We start from the raw sequence: 17,713 nt of genomic DNA on the forward strand, positions 1-17,713 counted from the left end.
GAAAGAGGGGCCCGCAGGGGCCACAGGGCCTCCACCAAATCATCTCAGTTGTGGCGAAGTAAGACTGCACAAGTGGCTGCAATCTGTAGCCGAGTGGCAACGAACAGCCACACAGCGAGTAGCTTACACCTAGTAATGTGACAGAAATGGGGTACAATAGTAAGTGAATGCTTTAAAAATGTCTACAAGTGTTCTATGCATTCCAAATACGGATAACACACATAACTTCCCTCTAATACTCTATTTAGTGTACTCCAAGGGATCCATCGTCAACTGGGAAACAATCAGTGAAAGTCACAAAGCAAACAAGAACACCGGGCTGGGACACAGTTCTTAAACAAAGGGAGTCTTAGTTCAGAGAAATAATGGAACCACCAAGTCGTTAACACTAGCTCAGTCTCTACCGGACGTAAGAAACCTCAGAAGAGACTGTCTAAACGCTGCCCGTGACGCGGCTTCCAAGCCCGCTTTCCAGAGAGGTCACCCTGCAGCCTTCCCCTGCAAAGGCCATCTTAGCCGTAATCAAGAATGGGAGAGTTGGAAGAAAAGGAAGCAAGGTGTCGGCGCTTACCGAAGTTGAACTCCCTCACTTTCCGCTTCCCCGCGTTGGCAGGCTCTGGGGCTGGCGGCTGGGGCGGCTCGCTGCTCTTCGGTCTCTTGGTGGGTGGAGAATAATCGTCATCTTGAAAAGGAAAACTCTCGTTAGGGAGGAACAGCCTGGATGAGCTCCAGCCACAGCCCGTCCAGTGTGCAACACTCGAAGGAGCCGCCGCGGCCCGCGAGCCGTGAGGCCCAGCGGCCCTGCTGCACGGCCACTCTCGGCGCGCTTTCTCCCAGCTACATCTGCGACTTCCCTGCTCTCAGCACGGGCTCAAGCGTACCCTGCGCATTTTCTTTTGTCTTGCTTCAATGTCTGTGTATCTCAACTGCCACTAGCATCTTCCCTTCTGGATAACTTTCAAGTAGCCGCTTAAAATTTTACTTAAAATTTTCCAAAAACAAGTGTTAATGGACACCATCACCTAAAATTACAGTAAAACGTGAATGGAAAAATCTTTAGGCATATACAAATTCAAGCACATAAATGAAGGAGACTGGCAACTGCACGTCCAGTACCTGTCACAAATGCACAACTGTAGGATTACTTTAATCATTCAGATGAGGGGCTACCCTACTCATCAAGCACTTGAGGACTCAGGGTGTGGAGAACTCACGTCTACCAGCTACACGAGCACAGGGCACCGACTGATCCAGACACTGTGGCCTGCCCTGCCATCCTCTTTTTGGATGTATCTGCAATGCAACCCTGCTATGCTCCTTCAACACACCAAATGCTAGAATTATGGACATGTGGGTCAAATAGCAAAATCTTGGCTGGCGCTGGTGCACAGTGGGTTAAGCCTGCATTACACAGGGGCACTGGTCAAGTCCTGGCTGCTCCACTACCAATCCAGCTCCCTAATACACCTGGGAAAGCGGCAGAGGGCGGCCCAAGTACTTGAACCCCTGCACCCATGTGTGAGACCCAGATGAAGCTCTTGGCTTTAGCCCAGCTCTAGCCATTGCGGCCATCTGGGGAGTGAACCAACGGATGGAAGATCTAACTCTTTCAAATAAATAAAACAAATCTTCAATAAATACATCAATATGGCATGGACACGAAAAATAATTAGTGTTAAGGACAACAGGGATGACAAAAGACCATTCAAACACAGTAAGCCATGGATTCAGACAGATAGAATTGTTAGTCTCCTCCTAGAGCCGAACAAACAGGCTCCAAGGATGTTATGGGATGGGACTTGTCACATCACTAGATGGTGCCGCTGAGGTTAGACTTGCCAGAACAGACAACGTTGCCAGGGGCAACCCAGCGTCTCCACCAGTCCCTATCACAGGAGCAGAACACAGCGGCATGCTTCTGCCCCGGCTCTCTGCTATTGGGACAAAGCACCCTGAAATTACTTACTGGGACAACAGCACCAAGATCACCAACATACGGGTGTGCTTGCAAAGACAAGGCTGCTTTTATAGGGGACCCTACTATTTCAGGAAAAGACCATCAAATTAACAACGTTTCAACGTGGCAAAAACCTGGATGTGCTGAGTGCCACTACAGAAAACCATTTCAAATCTGGGGGTGGGAATCCCATAAATTAAAAATAACAAGCTCCCTGTAGCATAGGAATATACTGCCTGGGTTTACAATTATGAAACTATACTATACCACAAGGATTAGAATGGTCACAAAGCCCTATAAATTGAGGTTCCAACCTTAGCAGAGACATTTTGGAACACACTGGGAATCATTCTTAGGTTTGGGCCACAGTTCTGAAAATACACCTCTCAATATCCCATTGGCTGGCGCCGCGGCTCACTAGGCTAATCCTCCGCCTTGCGGCGCCAGCACACCGGGTTCTAGTCCCGGTCGGGGCGCCAGATTCTGTCCCAGTTGCCCCTCTTCCAGGCCAGCTCTCTGCTGTGGCCAGGGAGTGCAGTGGAGGATGGCCCAAGTGCTTGGGCCCTGCACCCCATGGGAGACCAGGATAAGTACCTGGCTCCTGCCATCGGATCAGCGCGGTGCGCCGGCTGCAGCGTGCTGGCTGCAGCAGCCATTGGAGGGTGAACCAACGGCAAAGGAAGACCTTTCTCTCTGTCTGTCTCTCTCACTGTCCACTCTGCCTGTCAAAAAAAAAAAAAAAAAAAAAAAATCCCATTTTCCAACTTTCAAACAGATTCTAGGCACTCTAAGGAATGTGTGTGCTGCTATCCCAAGTGTACAACAACACGTACTCTCTTCCCTGTGAACACTCACAGAGGTTTATGAATGCTGAATACTACTGTTTCTTTGCAGATATTAAACAACGGACGCTAAAGCCAAAGTCTTTTCCTGGTAGGTGAATGTGGCCTAAAAACCCCTGTAGTCACTGAGCACTGCTGATTTATGAGTATCCAATGAGAAGGGAGGCCCAGCTGCGGGCTGTAACGCAGAAGACAGAATACAGAGACTCAGCTACACGGCTCGGGACTGAGCAAAGGGGAGGCGGCAAGGCAGCTCTTCCCGAGTGCCGCGGCCTGGCTGCGGCAGTCAATCCAGGCTGTGTGTAAAATAACAAAGTCCATGAAACACGACAGGTCTAGCTGATACCACATTTTCTCTCCAGTGACCAATAACAAAGTCCAATCTATTAAATATGAATACAAAGATGAATTTAGTTATATGATAAAATATCACCTTACATGTTCTATTAAAATCACGGTCCATTTTGTGAATTAGTCTCTTGACTAACTTTGGCTGTTTTCATGCATGTGGAGCACGGAACTAAGCAGTACTTAGTTCTAAGTACTTAGTTCTTAGTACTAAGCAGTACTTAGTACACGTAACTAAGCTACGTACTTAATCATAAAGTAAGATTTTCTCTCCAATAAACCTTTGATCTAAAAAAAGTTATATTGGTTTTGAGAACGTACAGGGAGCTACGTGAACTCTAGACCCCAAATCCTTTCCACACAGAATCGAATTCGTTGCCGTCTTTGGAGCATAAAACTCAACCAAAGCTCCAGGGTTGCCCTCGGTGAGGGCTGGTATTGCAGGGCCATGGCAAAACAACAGGCAAAGCCTGCTCTTCCCTTCGTCCATTGGTGCCAACAGAAGCCTCCCTGCCTTGGAAACAATCAGCAGCTGCCCACTTAGAAAAAGGCTTCCCAGTGTGCAACGGTTACAGAGAGAAGACCTCAGAGCTGACGTTCCTCATTGCTGCAGCCCCCACCCCCAACACGGGAAGGCTAAGTCACAGTGTTTTCAACACTACTCTAATTCTTACCACAAACTGTCGATATGTTATCAGATAATTTATCCCTATTCAAAGTTAAAATAAAAAAACATCAAAACCAGGCACTGTTATCTATTGGTATTAGAACTGTTCCTCATTCTATACATAATTTCAAATAAAAGGGTCTCACTTTCCACTCATAGATCCAATACGTAACTCCTCTAAAATTCCTAACTTTACATTAACAACTGGATTATGTTCTTTAAGTGACCATCAGCAGCTATAAAAACTAAAAATACAAAGTTCCAAGTGCTAACCTGTGAATTACACAGATTCTACAAACTCTACAGTAATGCAGTACACACGCTGTGTGTGGTAACGTGAACCAACTGTATGTGAAAATTTTATGTCTAGCACAATGTAGGAGAAAATTAAAAATTTCACATATAGTTCACCTAGGAAGACACAAAACCGCTCAGAAAACACATTTATGTAAAATCTGTTTCAGAAAAACACCAGATTATGGAATGGGCAGAGGGCTGGGCCCCGGCACAGTGAGCGCGGGTGCGTCCTTGGGCTTGGGAAACAGCGCCCCGAGAGGGAAACGCAGGAGGAGGACGCTCCCTGCATCGGCACCCAGGACACATCGCCAGCAATTCTCAGATGGGAATTTCTCTGCCCTTAGCAAAGCGGGCGTATCCGACCACACTGCCATTTAACCCACTCATGCAGTTGGGACACAGAAGAGATGGAGGCCTGCAGTCGAATTATTCCAAGGCCTATTTCCCAAACCAAGGCATCCAAGTTTCAAACATGAACAGCGACTTCGAGTACAAACGGAGGTCACAAGGGAAGCACCACCTCGGCACACGCCATCAGCAAATAGCTGACAGCATTGTGTCCAGATAAACATGTCAAGGCCACGCCACCCTCTCCATAACTCCATGTCATTTCAAATGAAGAAACCCAGGCGGAAACACTGGGAAATCTGACCTGCTGCTGACAGCAGTTCTTGTTTGTTTTCTTCTACAGTCTGGGAACTGCACAACATTTAACAGTAAGAATAAGATCACCCCCAGGGCAGCAGGCTATATTACTGTCTGCCATTCTTCCAAGCACAGGTATTTTCTACACAACACGAAGATCACAATCTTCAAGTGTTCTTTAACTTCTAAAACTGCCGTGTTCATGAGAGGCAGGGCCCTTGTTTTCCCTTGTAACTACACGTATTGCATGAGGGAGCTCTTTCCCCCACAGATCAATGCCTTCAGAGAAGATTACCAGCTTTCCAATCCCTGTGTATTTTCCATTAAGAGAATAAACCAAAACTTAACTTGCTAACTGTGGATCCTTAAATGGCCTCTACCATCCTGCACTGATCTTTCCAGAAAGAACAAGCACGCACTACCAACCAGGTGAGCAGGTAAGCTCTCACCTGACCTTTCAGTGTGAACACCTGATAAACGTTACCTGCTTCACGTGCTGCAACGTGGCTGACACAGCTTGCGAGCCTTACCTCACACCAGAGCTCTGTGCGTGTGCATGCACCAGGGAGACCCTGCAGTCCACCCCGGCACTCGGACCTGGCACCTCCCTGGCCTCCTGGACACAGAACGCAAGCCTCTGTGGCCACATGTACTACCCGCTCACACGTTTGGACAGTCAGTCAGGCTTACAGGGCCACGTCTTAAGAAATGAGACTGTCACCCCCTACACAAAGAGCTGAAGTTGAAAATACTGACCCATGCTTCAAACTGATGAGCCATTGGTCTCCTGGTTTTCATGGTATCTCTTTAAAGGTCTCATACTCCGTGTGTTTGCCCTCTAACTTTAATACAGCCTTCATATCAGCTTTAAGATAGGTAAGTCCAGTTCTATCTCAAAGTTTCAGTCTTATAATTTTGATAACTATTTTATTGTCTGTAGAAAGGACAAAATTTGGAGTATTTTAATATTTATATATTCTTAAAATGTTATCCTCTCATAGTAAATAAGGTGTCAAACTAAGTAATTGAATTTCAATCATTTAATGCTAGACAATAAACAATTTAAAATGGCTTTTAGGTTAGCACAATCATGTTAATGAGAGATCTAGATTTCGCTGCGGTTAACACCCAAGCATGAGCAGTTTTCACATCCGGTGAAAGCAGCAATGAGGGCAGTCTGCAAGCAGCTGCGCGTCCCAGACGAGGAGGTGACACCAGCAGGGGACGGAGGGCTCGGCCCTGCGGCAGTGGGAAGGAGGAGGAAAAACGAACACAAGGCACCAGCCGCGTGGCTGTGCAGGTGGAAGCGGGGGGGCAGAACCGGTGGCATGTGGGATTTTCGTTTTCAGAACGTGCCTTACAATGAACACTGAAAGCACTGGGGTGTTCCTGTAAAAATACAGAGGCAGGGGCTGCCGCTGTGGCCGGGCTTTCAGCAGCCACCTGTGGTTTATGGGAGCCCTGGCCGTCGCAGCCATTAGGGGAGTGAACCAGTGGCGGGGAGACCTCTCTCTCTGTCTCGGTCTTTCATTCTGACTTTTAAATAAGTAAATAATGCTTTTTAAAAAATAAGCAGGAATACAGCTCTACACGGGTATGTGTACACAGAGAAAGCAACCTCTACAGGTAGAGGCCATCCCCTAGCCTGAGCATGGTGCGGGGAGGCCGGGGAGGCCCCGTGGTGCAGCCCAGGGGCGGGAAAGAAGTCCCCGGAGGGGAGCCGCCCAGAGAGGAGGCTTGTGAGGTGTTCAAGGGCAAACAACTGACACACACTGACATAGTTATGAAACGGAAGAGGGGGTACTGTCAGGAACCTCACCAGCTGAAATCTACAAGAACCGCAGTATGCAGGACAAACTCACTCGTCTGCAGCCATCTTTTTCTTTAAGAAAACACTAGCTTTGAAGCCACATTAGCTATGGAGATTATTTTGGGAAACACTTGTAGCCACAGCTTCAAAATCGTTCGGAAAGATAAATCATATGCTAGCTTCTAAGCAGCATTTTAAGCAGGGGGGTAAACTTGCTTCAAAATTTATCAACACTTTCTAGTTCTAAACTAACAACACTTTCTCTTCCACTTTACCTAACCAGAAATGAGACGCTCCAGCTGCACTGGGTCTCTTCTCTCACAACCGAACAGGCTCTGAACTCTTCTGTGTGCATTTCAAGTCTGGTCAGAGCTTTCTTTTCATTTCCCATTGACACAGCGTGGAGCTGGGCCTACCTGCAGGCCACCACCATGAATGCTCACAGCTTAATTCTGTTGCGGAAAAGTCCCCAAGCACTGGGAGCACTGGGGGGGAGGGGGGCTGCTCTGGTCCCACGCACACACACACATTTCGGTTCTCTGCACGAGTCTCCTCTAACAGTGGATGAAATGCACACTTGGCGATGTGAACGTGACAAGTCCTTCTACGACCAGAAGTGAACTTTTGGAATCCAGGCTTTCGGGTAACTAACCTTCAATAGTCACCTCAACTTCGGGGTCCTCACTTGTTTCTGAAGGGACATGTTGAGTAGAATCTTGAAAAAAATAAAATTCTAAAATGACATTCATTATTCAGCATTTTCCCCGCTTATGTTCCAACATTTTACTGATGTGAACTCCAAAAGCAGCCTACTACAAAATTTAATTGGCATTTTAACTTCATTTCATATTAAATTAAAATATTTGACCCTTTTAATTACACACAGGGGTAAAAGAAAACAAAATAGAAAAACTCCATGAAAAACTGTTAGATAACAAGTTACCTGCATTAATGGACTCAAAACCCCATCTCCTTAGAGGAATGAGATGATTACAAATCCGTAATCCTTTTCCTGCTCTAACTAGAAAATGCTAGAATAAAAGCAAAAGCTTCCTACTGTAGATACCACTTCTCCTCTGCTATAGGGCCTGGGAGTGGTGTGTGCTGTTAAATAAAACCACAGTGGAGATGGCCACACCACCAGAGTGCATGTGCAAATGCGCCCCCGGCTTGATAACCACCTAAAAGGACAGACTTCATTAATACTGTCGTCGTCACTATGCAGATGTGTGCTGGGATGTTAGTGCCGGAGGCTCAGCTAGAGAGAATTTCCATTAGCTCTCTATCATTTCACAAAGGTTGGGAGATTAATTGATCTGCCAAAGATTATGCTTACTTGTTAGTAGCGGAACAAAGACCAGAACCCAGGTTCAATTCAACTGTAGTATGACAATAAAAATTTCCTCAAAAACAGCGTCTTTCCACATTCATGTCCGACGCAGAGCTAGAAAACCCTGAGGCAGCCTGTGTTGCCTGAGGAGCCCTGCTCGTGGGTCTCTGCCGTTACAAACCCCACCTCCCCCAAACTGGAGGCCCTGTCACAGACGAAGGACCTAACAAAACCCACTCACACCACCTGCTGTGAGGAGAGCTGGCAAAGACAATGCAGCTTACAGTTCAAGACTAGTGCAGTAAGGCTTCGCAGGGGACTGGACTCCAGTAGAAGCCCCACTCCTGTGGGTGCACCTGCAAGGGGAGCCTACACCCAGAGCTTTCAAGTGCTCCCCTTCAGAGAAGGCTAAAGCTCAACTTAACGATTTTTAGAAATAAAATGTAAATAGCAGGACTTTGGTGGCTTTTTTTATCATAGGAAAACAAGGCACCTCATAACCAGTTTATGTGAGAAGTGATGATCCTGAAGCGGGAGTCAGCTGCCTTAGCAGGCGTTATCCCGAGAGCAATCCATCACTCCCGCGCACTATTACACGCAGGAGCAAGCCACACTGCACAGCAGTCTACCCAGGAGGCTCAAAGCTCAGAACCGAGCCACAGCTGAACGCCCAACCCTACATGCCTCGTGGAGCTAGAAACTGCCAAAGGAGTTCAAGAGCAGGTGTGGGTACAAAACCAGAAAAAACTGACATTTCATCTCAACTAAAAGACTGGGACCACTAAATATTATCCTTTAAAAAGAAACATGAACGGAGCCAGTAATAACTTCAGTTCTAAAATATTGTGGCTATTCTTCCTTAAAAGGTTTCTAATATGTCAAACCCACAAAGAAAAAAAAAAAAAAGCCTATTTTGTGCCATGGAGAACTTGATATCCCACTTCCTCCTCACCCTGCCTGCTCCACTCCGTCAGCACAGCAAGAGGCAGGATACATCTTGGAGCTCTAAAAAACAAAAACCTGCAGGCTGAAACGGCATACAAAAACAACCACTTCTTGATTTCCAAATAAAGTATTTCTAAACACTGCACTCTTTAAACTAGAGCATAAAATAAAAATGGTAAAATAAAACCTCCCCCTTTGTTCCTAACCTTCTGCTGGTACTTCCATTTCTGTTCCTTCGTTGCCCTCTGAAGAATGATGGCTTCCTAAAAAGAAAATACAAAAACGTATAATAAACCAGTAACAACTTACATCGAAAGAAGAAAGAGAAACTAGGTAACAATGCACACAATTTAAGACATAACAAACATATATCAAATGAGTTTTTAAAACTCTCTAGTAATTAAACAGTGTTTTCTAATTCAGAAAAATATGTAACACTTCTATTTGGAAGGAAAAAAAACTTATTTAAGAATGCAAATATACAGAATAAACCTAAGTAGATGGGGGATTTCATATTAGTTACTGTAACTACATGATACAATGATGATGTTGGAATCTGAGAAAACACACTATGTTTCAAGAACCATGCTTGTCTGTCAATGACTCACACACAAAAACAAATCAGAGTGAATTCTTGCTTTGCTCACAGACTTCATAAAGTCCTGATGAACAAGTGCAGGGTTTGCTGCTCAATGTTTCCTGCTTTCCATCTGCACTATGGTGGAAGCTATGGAAACTCAATCCCCATCATTTAACCAAAGTTGCACTTAAAGGAAACTCAAGAGTTAAAATTTAAGATACTACCTTTAGTCTCAAAAGCATTTTAATTCAGGTAATATAATCTGCCTGCTTCTAAACACTGGAACATAAAGCAATGCATCAGGTTAGGCAGTCACAAGGTAAACAGGCTCATCTACTAGAGCAGAGCTTCATTCACAAACAGGAGAGAGAGAACCTAAAACATCAGGGAGCCACTTAGGATTCAGTGCCCAAGCTGCCCCCAAATACACAACCTCTGTCCTTAATGCCTGAGCTACAAACACAAAAAAGGCTGGAAAATGCTGCCTTCCGGAGTCAATTAAAACACACTGCCCAGCAGTGAAAAATCCCCTGGAGGAAAAGGAAGCCGACTCTAACCTGTTCTGCCCACTGTTAGCTGCGTTCTGGGGCTTACTAAAGGCAAGGCCTAAGTTACAGTTTATCCTGGTTCTTCAAGAGCATTGATTACACTCTCAAAAACCGTCCCTCAGCATCTGGTGTCCTGGAGTTAGAAGTGGCATTCCAAGGTCAAACAGTTCTGGCTTTCAGATCTAGCTTTCCTGCCAGCGGTATCTCGGGATTCTTCTCTTCCTTTACATTGTGAAAACTCACCTCAACTCAAAACTCTAGGCCAATCTATACCCATCAATCGATCTGCAATTAACACGTAGGATATGCTTTCTCTATACACACTCCTCCCCTTAACGTTTGAATTTAGGGAACGCAAAGTTCTCGGACTGTAAAGTTGAAGCAAACAGACACGAGGTCCGAGAGAAACGAGGTGAAAAGGCTGGCAGCCAAAGGAGCAGTGAGGAAACAGCAGCGACCGCTCCGGGGTTGCCCCCATCAGCAACGACGCTGCACACCCTTGCTGCTTAGTGTCAGGAACAGTAGGCCTGAACAACCACCTACTGCACTCGAAACTACAACAGGGAGAGGTAAAAGCCTATGAGTTTGCCAACACAATACAAAAATTGAAAAAAAAAAAAAAAGTCATCAATCACTCAATTTAGGGATTCACAAGTGACATTTCACAATCTTTCTACAAACGGAGTAGCAGCATGACCTTATCAATATTTACATTACCAACTACACAGTAATAACCTTACTTCTGACTATTCTGATATAAGGTATAAATGTGTACTTTACCTTAAATATGAAAGTGTGTCATGTACCCATTTCGAGATTCATTACTAGATTCACAAAAGGGAAAATTGGTTTTGAAAAATTGTTGCTTGTGAAGTTCATTTATATGTTTAAAAAAAGGCCAATACATTTCTTTTTCCTTTTCCATTTGGAAAAGTACTAATATAGTTATAAATATTAAAAGACAGTCTGGGCAAACATTATACACGAGCAGGACGTGGGAGAATGGAAGTGAAAAGGTTATACCTTGCAAAGACTTCGAAAGGGGGAGTTTCTCATCAACACCATCAGTTTCAGAAGGGCCTGCTTTGGAATACAAAGATAGCAATTCAAAAGTAATCCCCCCAAAATACTGTGGGTCACTTTTGTAAATGAATTTGGGTGAGATTTATGGAATGATAGCCTCTGTGTAAACAAAAAAGGCAAAACCAAACCAAACTAAAAAATGACTGACAGATGAGTGGTGTTAACGGACGGGCGGGGTGGATGGAGACCGGCGCCCACATGGAAACAGGAGCAGTGTGAAAGGTGAGCATGGGCGTGAAATGGGAACGGGACGTCAGAACAGTGCAGGATGGACTTTCCCACAGTAAGAGGCTGGTAGAGCACGCTGCGGCTCTGACTTCTAACACATTACAACCGCACGTTTATTGTGGCGGTATCTGCTTCATCCCTTGTCATACTGAAGGAAAAGCCAAACATTTACACCTTCCTTTAAGAATCTCAACTGGTGTAGACCAGCAGTGAGCCCACATCCTTACTGGAGCAGATGCGATAAACTACAAAGTACCAACTCAGAATTAAACCTTCACAAAATGTCATGGAAATTCTAACTCATTTGCATGTATCATCAAGTTTTTTAGAGATTAAAGTAACACATTTGAAACAAAAATTGAAACACTGTGCTTTCAGTGGCTACATTGTAATATAAAAGTTATTCTTGCCTTAATATGAACACAAATCAGTTCACTCTCTTTGAACGTGATTTTGAAAACATTCTATGACATCTGGAAGGCTCCACTGATATGTAAGAAAATTTAAAGATGTACCTAACTACACACTGCAAGCAAAGGACATACATAAAAAAATTACATGAAAAATACAAAAATGTTTGTATTTGGAATTCAATAAAGAACACCTCTCTGACCGCACTCCTGAATTAAAAGGTAGATCCGTGGCCGGTGCTGTGGCACAGCAGGTGAGGCCACCACCCGCAGTGCCAGCATCCCCTACGGGCACTGTTGGAGTCCTGGCTGCTCTGCTCCATACCCAGCTTCCTGCTATGGCCTAGGAAAAGCAATGGACCTAACTGCTTGGGGCCCTGCACCCTGCACCGGGGGAGACCCGGATGAAGCTCCTGGCTTCAGCCTAGCCCTGCCCTGGCTGCTGCAGCCATTTGGAGAGTAAACCAGTGGATGGAAGATCCAGCTCTCCTTCTCTAACTTATAAATAATAAATACTTAAATCTTTAAAACAAAGGGGGAGGCAGCACTGTAGCATAGAAGCTTAGGCCTCCACCAGCGGTGCCGGCATCTCCTGTGGGTACAGGGTCCAGTCCTGGCTGCTCTACTTCTGATCCAGCTCTCTGCTGGTGGGCCTAGGAAAACAGTGGAGGATGCATGAGCCATGGAGGAAACTCCTAGCTCTTGGCTTCAGACAGGCCTGGCCCCTTCCCTTGTGGCCATTTGGGGAGTGAACCAGTAGGTGAAGGATCTGGATCTGGATCTGGATCTCTCTCTCTCCCCTTTTCTATCTCTGCCTTTCAAATAGATAAATAAATCTTTTAAAAAAATTAACCATTAACCATCAGTACTTCACAGTACTGCCCCAGCTACATTCCTGAAAGAAAAAGAGGATTTGTTAAAGGAATCCACTTACAGGAAACAAAAAGACCAAACGGATCGAGTTGTTCCTGCGAGGAGCGGGCCCAGAAGGGAGCACAGGGGAGGAATGGCCAGGATGCTGGCAACAGACCTTCACATGCAGAAGTCAAGATGGACCAGGGTGACAGGAGGCGGCCGCCAAGCCAAGCGGGCACAGCGCACCCGCACCCCCTGACACGGGGCGCAGATTGCAAACACATGGAGAGACTCCTCTGCACCATAAAACAGACCTTAACAAACACAGAGTACAGGAAATAAAATAAAGACTGTCCTTGTGGCCGGCGCCACGGCTCACTAGGCTAATCCTCTGCCTTGCGGTACCGGCACACCGGGTTCTAGTCCCGGTCGGGGCGCCGGATTCTGTCCCGGTTGCCCCTCTTCCAGGCCAGCTCTCTGCTGTGGCCAGGGAGTGCAGTGGAGGATGGCCCAAGTGCTTGGGCCCTGCACCCCATGGGAGACCAGGAGAAGCACCTGGCTCCTGCCATCGGATCAGCACGGTGCACCAGCCGCAGCGGCCATTGGAGGGTGAACCAACGGCAAAGGAAGACCTTTCTCTCTGTCTCTCTTTCTCTCTCACTGTCCACTCTGCCTGTCAAAAAAAAAAAAAAAAAAAAAAGAGAGAGAGAGAGATTGTCCTTGCAACTTAATGGCAATAAATCAGAAATCCACAGACAGAAATCAGAACAATCTCCTTACACGTAGACACTAAACTATATTCTTCTAATAAACCACAGGACAAAGCAAATCAAAGGGAAATTGGAAAATATTCTGGGGCCAGTGTAGCCGCCACCTGCGAGGCCAGCATCCTGTATGGGCGCCAGTTGGAGTCCCGACTGCTTCCACTTCTGCTCCAGCTCCCTGCTAATGGCCTGGGAAAGTGGTGTTAGATAATCCTAGTGCCTGGGCCCCTGCCACCCACGTGGGAGGCCCAGGTGGAGATCCAGGCTCCTGTGTTCAGCCTGGCCCAGCTCCAGCCGTTGGGGCCATTTGGGAAGTGAACCAGCAGAAGGAAGCTCCCCCCTCTGCCTCTTGCCTCTCCCTCTCTAATTCTGCCTTTCAAATAAATGAATAAATCTTTAAAAAAAAAAAAAAAAAAAAAAGGAAAATATTCCTTGGGGCCAGCATTGTGACATAGCAGGCAAAGCTGCCACCTATGATGTCAGCATCCCACAATAAATGCTAGTTTGAATCCCGACTGCTCCACTTCTAATCCAGCTCCCTGTTTATGTGCCTGGGAAGGCAGAAGATGGCCCAAGTATTTGGATCCCTACCACCCACTTGAGAAGCCAGGGTGAAGATCCTGGCTTCTGCCTGGCCCACCCCCAGCTGTCGAGGCCATTTAGGGAGAAACCAGCAAATGGAAGCTTTCCCTGTTTCTCCCTCTCTCTGTCAACCCACCTTGTAAATAACTGAATCTTTTGAAAAAAAAATTTTAATGTGAAATGAATAAAAAACAAAGGCAAAGAGAAGTGGGTAGCATGTGGCTTCAGTAGTTCTCTAGGAAAAATGTATGGCCTGCAAAATGGTAATATTAGACAAGAAGATCTGAAACTAACGGTTTAGGCTTCCATCTTAAGAAACCTAAAACACAAACAAAACTGAGGCCAGCACAAGTAACAAAATAACTAAAGTTGGTTCTTTGAGGAGGAAAAAACCATTTTGAGAAGCCCAGTTAAGCCAATACCACATAGAAGCGGTATCAGTCCCCACAGGAGGACTAGGGGGCGCCTAGTGGCATTTTTAGCATTCCTAAGACACAAACTGCCAAAGCTCACTCAAGAACAAATGTGCACCTGCCTATGTCAGTGTCTACTAAAGTTCTTTAAATGGCATGGGTTTTTAAAAAACTTTTCATTAAAGAAACATCAAGGCCCAAATGGTTTCACTGGTAAATTTCACCAAGCGGAAGAAAAGGATAACGACCTTATCAAACAGCTGATTCAGTGAGACAGCCTTACCAAAACCAAATAAAAGCGCTTTTATACACACACACACACACACTAACTGGCTATTATCTCTTATGAACACAAATCTGCAAACTCTGAGTAACGTGTTAGCAAAATCAAACCCACCAATATATAAAAGGAATAACACATCACAATCAAGTGAGATTTAACCCAAGAATACAAGGCTGGCTTACACATATGAAGAAAACCTCTATCTGAAAAGGTTCAGAAACAGCCACTCACAAAATTCAACATCCGAGCACCACCAACATTCTCAAGGAAATACAAACGCAGAAAACTTCCTCACTCTGCGCAAGGGCGTCAGACTGCGCGAGCCGCTGCCGACTCTGTGGGGAGGGAAGAAGGCCCGCTCCTATGCATCACCAGGCGCCTAGGCAGCATGCGAACACGAGAAACAGACATTCCAGACAGGGAGCTACGGAAGACACCAAAGTGCTTCTATTCACTTATCTACATAAGAAAATCCCAAGGACTTCTGCCAAAGCGAAACCACCAGCAAGAAAATGCAGCTGGATCAGAAGACACCGCCAGCAGCCACACAACCTGTGTATCAGGAACGAACGAGATGTGACTCTTACAGAGTGCACACACGCCCGGGAGACTGAACAACAAAGCACCGATGAAGGACCCTGCAGGGGAGCTGATCGTACAGACACACGCCCGAGCCGTGAGCGCCATGAGCGCCGTGAGCGCCGTGAGCGCCGTGAGCGCCGGGAGCACCGGGAGCACGCGCCGGAAGCCTTCTTATAGAGATACTCATCGCTAACGCATCTGCAAATGGAGCACAACCATAAAAACCCCCACAGGCTTCCTTGAACGAACTGAAAAGTTAATTTCTCAAACTTATATGAAAAAGGAAAGGAGTCAGAACAGATGAAAATAACTTTGTAAAAGATCAATGCTGAAGGACACTCGTAATCTTACTCTAAGAACTACAAATGTGCTGCATTCAAGACAGCGTAACATGGGCACAGGGACAGACACACAGACCAGTGCCATGGGATATGCTCCAGCAACTGACAGGGACACAAAGGTATCGAATGGGGGGACAACCCATGCAACGTACAGTGCTTGGGAACCTGGGTGAGCACTCGCAGAGCTCTGAACTCAGCATCTTGCACACCACACAAAAATTAGCTCAAGATTGATCACAGATCTAAAAGTAAAACTAGGAAAGCTCTACAAAGCATCAAAGAAAATCATTATCATTTGGGTCAGGTAAAGATTTCTTACACGTGACAACTAAGTACCATGCATAAGAAACAAGAAATAAGACTTCGTCAAGGTAAACTACTTACAAATCCTATCACAGAGGGCCTTTACTAAGACGGCATAAAGAACTGCCAAAATCAGATTAACAAAAATACCCAGAATGCACTGTCCAGCCTCCATTTTCTTCAACTGCACTGAGGAGACTGTCATCTCAAGCAATCAGACCCTCTACAAACACTGGATTTCCAGCTCTTGCTGCCTGGGGCATCACCCTGAATCACTCACCGTTCGCAATATGGCGGGAGGAGCTTCTAGAAGCAAGGGTGCTAACCACACTGATGCTAATGAGGATGGTTCCAAAGACAAGAGGTTTTTCTAAGAATTAAACACAGCCTATATTTTATCAAATGGCACTTACTACCTTTACGTACAAATACTAGTAAGTGCATAAAGGCTAAATATTGTCCAATGATTTAAAAATCCTGAAATGCTCCAGAACGGATAACCCTGATAACTGAAAATCCCTGTGACTACTAGGCAAATGCAACTGAAAACCACAGAGGAATCAAAGCACACCCACTCAAGTGGCAGCAGTTTGCAGTAAGCCAGGGCACGCAGGCGTTGACAAGGACATGGCACAATGAGAACTCTCTTACCATCGCTGACTAACATGTGAAATGGTACTGAACACTCTTCAATTCCACCACAGATCCCGCTATTCCAGTTCTAGGCATCTACTTGAGGGCAATGAACGCGGATGCCCACACAAAACCTTACACACCAGCTTTATTCGGGGTGGTCCCAGACAGCTGGCAACAGAGGAGAACCAGACTGCAGTGCAGGCGTACCCTGGAGTCATGCTGCAAGGCAGAACGGCGTCGCCCACCGGTGCAGGCAACACGAGCAGTGAATCCAGAAACAACTCTGTGGAATGAGGAGGGCACACTGCTTCCCTGCCCCAGGAACACAGTACACGCTTTATAAACAACGTGAGCTCGTCTAGCCTCCCGGGAGCCGACCAGCAGCTGCCTGAGGCCTGCAAAGACACACAGGGAACCAGGAACAGTGGGTATTTCATTCATTTGCTTAAGTGAAGATGGTGTTACCGGTATGACAAAACTAAGCCAATATCCAGCTTCCAATGGTCCCTGTACTGTAATTATGTGTCAACAGGAAAAATGAGCTGACCACGCAACATGGAAAATGTTCTAAACTCAAACCCACCAACGCACAGAGCTTACTGTGCTGTGAGATTATAATCCTTCCTAGTTACCAAGCGAAAGAAAATGGAACCCAGTGATAGATAAAGCTGAATGTCATCCCTGCCTTTACACTGCATAGACTGGAAGATGACGCCGGCTGCAGGGAGCCATCACTGCCGCAGAGAGGTGTGAAGGCTCAGAAGACCTCACGGGCTTCGCAAATTAACACTGAAAGCAAAGGCGAGACTGAGCCGCAATTTCTGCTTATACTTTTAACCAAATTCATGGCATAAAGAACGTTTAGAATACAACATTATTGTTAAAAGTAAGAACTGACTCCCTTATTCTGACATGGAATGTCTTGAAATAAATTCAATGTAGAGAAACTCAAGGCAACATAGGGGAAAACGTTAATGGCTCCCTTACATTTTCCCTGCACACTAACTTACTGCTCATTTTTTGACATCTTTTACTCCACGGATGAATTACAAATATATGTATCAATCAAGGACTAATAAATAAAATACTCAAGCAATTGACAAAACTTAAACTTCAACGACCAGGAAGTTTTGGAAAGAAAAAACAGTCTTACCTTGAATGTTATACTGATAGTAATCAGGGTCTTCTGATTCTTCCTTTACTGTCACAGCTGCCATTTCCAGGGAAATGCCTGTGGTAAGCAAACGAACTTCTGTAACTGCGT

The 17,713-nt window shown here is 45.7% G+C and overlaps 1 protein-coding gene across 11 annotated transcripts in view; it reads right to left on the reverse strand.

The window, feature by feature from the left end:
- GTF2I (general transcription factor IIi) overlaps positions 1–17,713 on the reverse strand; it is a 102,877-nt gene that overhangs the window by 33,358 nt on the left and 51,806 nt on the right. For 2 of the 11 annotated variants that reach the window (XM_089321979.1, XM_070064508.2), the window contains 5 exons: positions 17,603–17,680; positions 10,993–11,049; positions 9,048–9,104; positions 7,219–7,281; positions 572–682 (listed from right to left, as the gene is read on the reverse strand). In XM_089321979.1, the coding sequence (XP_089178105.1) occupies positions 572–682; positions 7,219–7,281; positions 9,048–9,104; positions 10,993–11,049; positions 17,603–17,680 (366 nt within the window). Of the gene's footprint in view, positions 1–571; positions 683–7,218; positions 7,282–9,047; positions 9,105–10,992; positions 11,053–17,602; positions 17,681–17,713 lie in introns of all 11 variants that reach the window. The other 9 variants (XM_051841219.3, XM_070064507.2, XM_089321980.1 and 6 more) reach the window with 5 other exon arrangements.

This window comes from Oryctolagus cuniculus, chromosome 19 (genome assembly GCF_051225735.1).
Source record: "Oryctolagus cuniculus isolate XC-2025 breed Fujian yellow rabbit chromosome 19, ASM5122573v1, whole genome shotgun sequence".
Taxonomy (NCBI): domain Eukaryota; kingdom Metazoa; phylum Chordata; class Mammalia; order Lagomorpha; family Leporidae; genus Oryctolagus; species Oryctolagus cuniculus.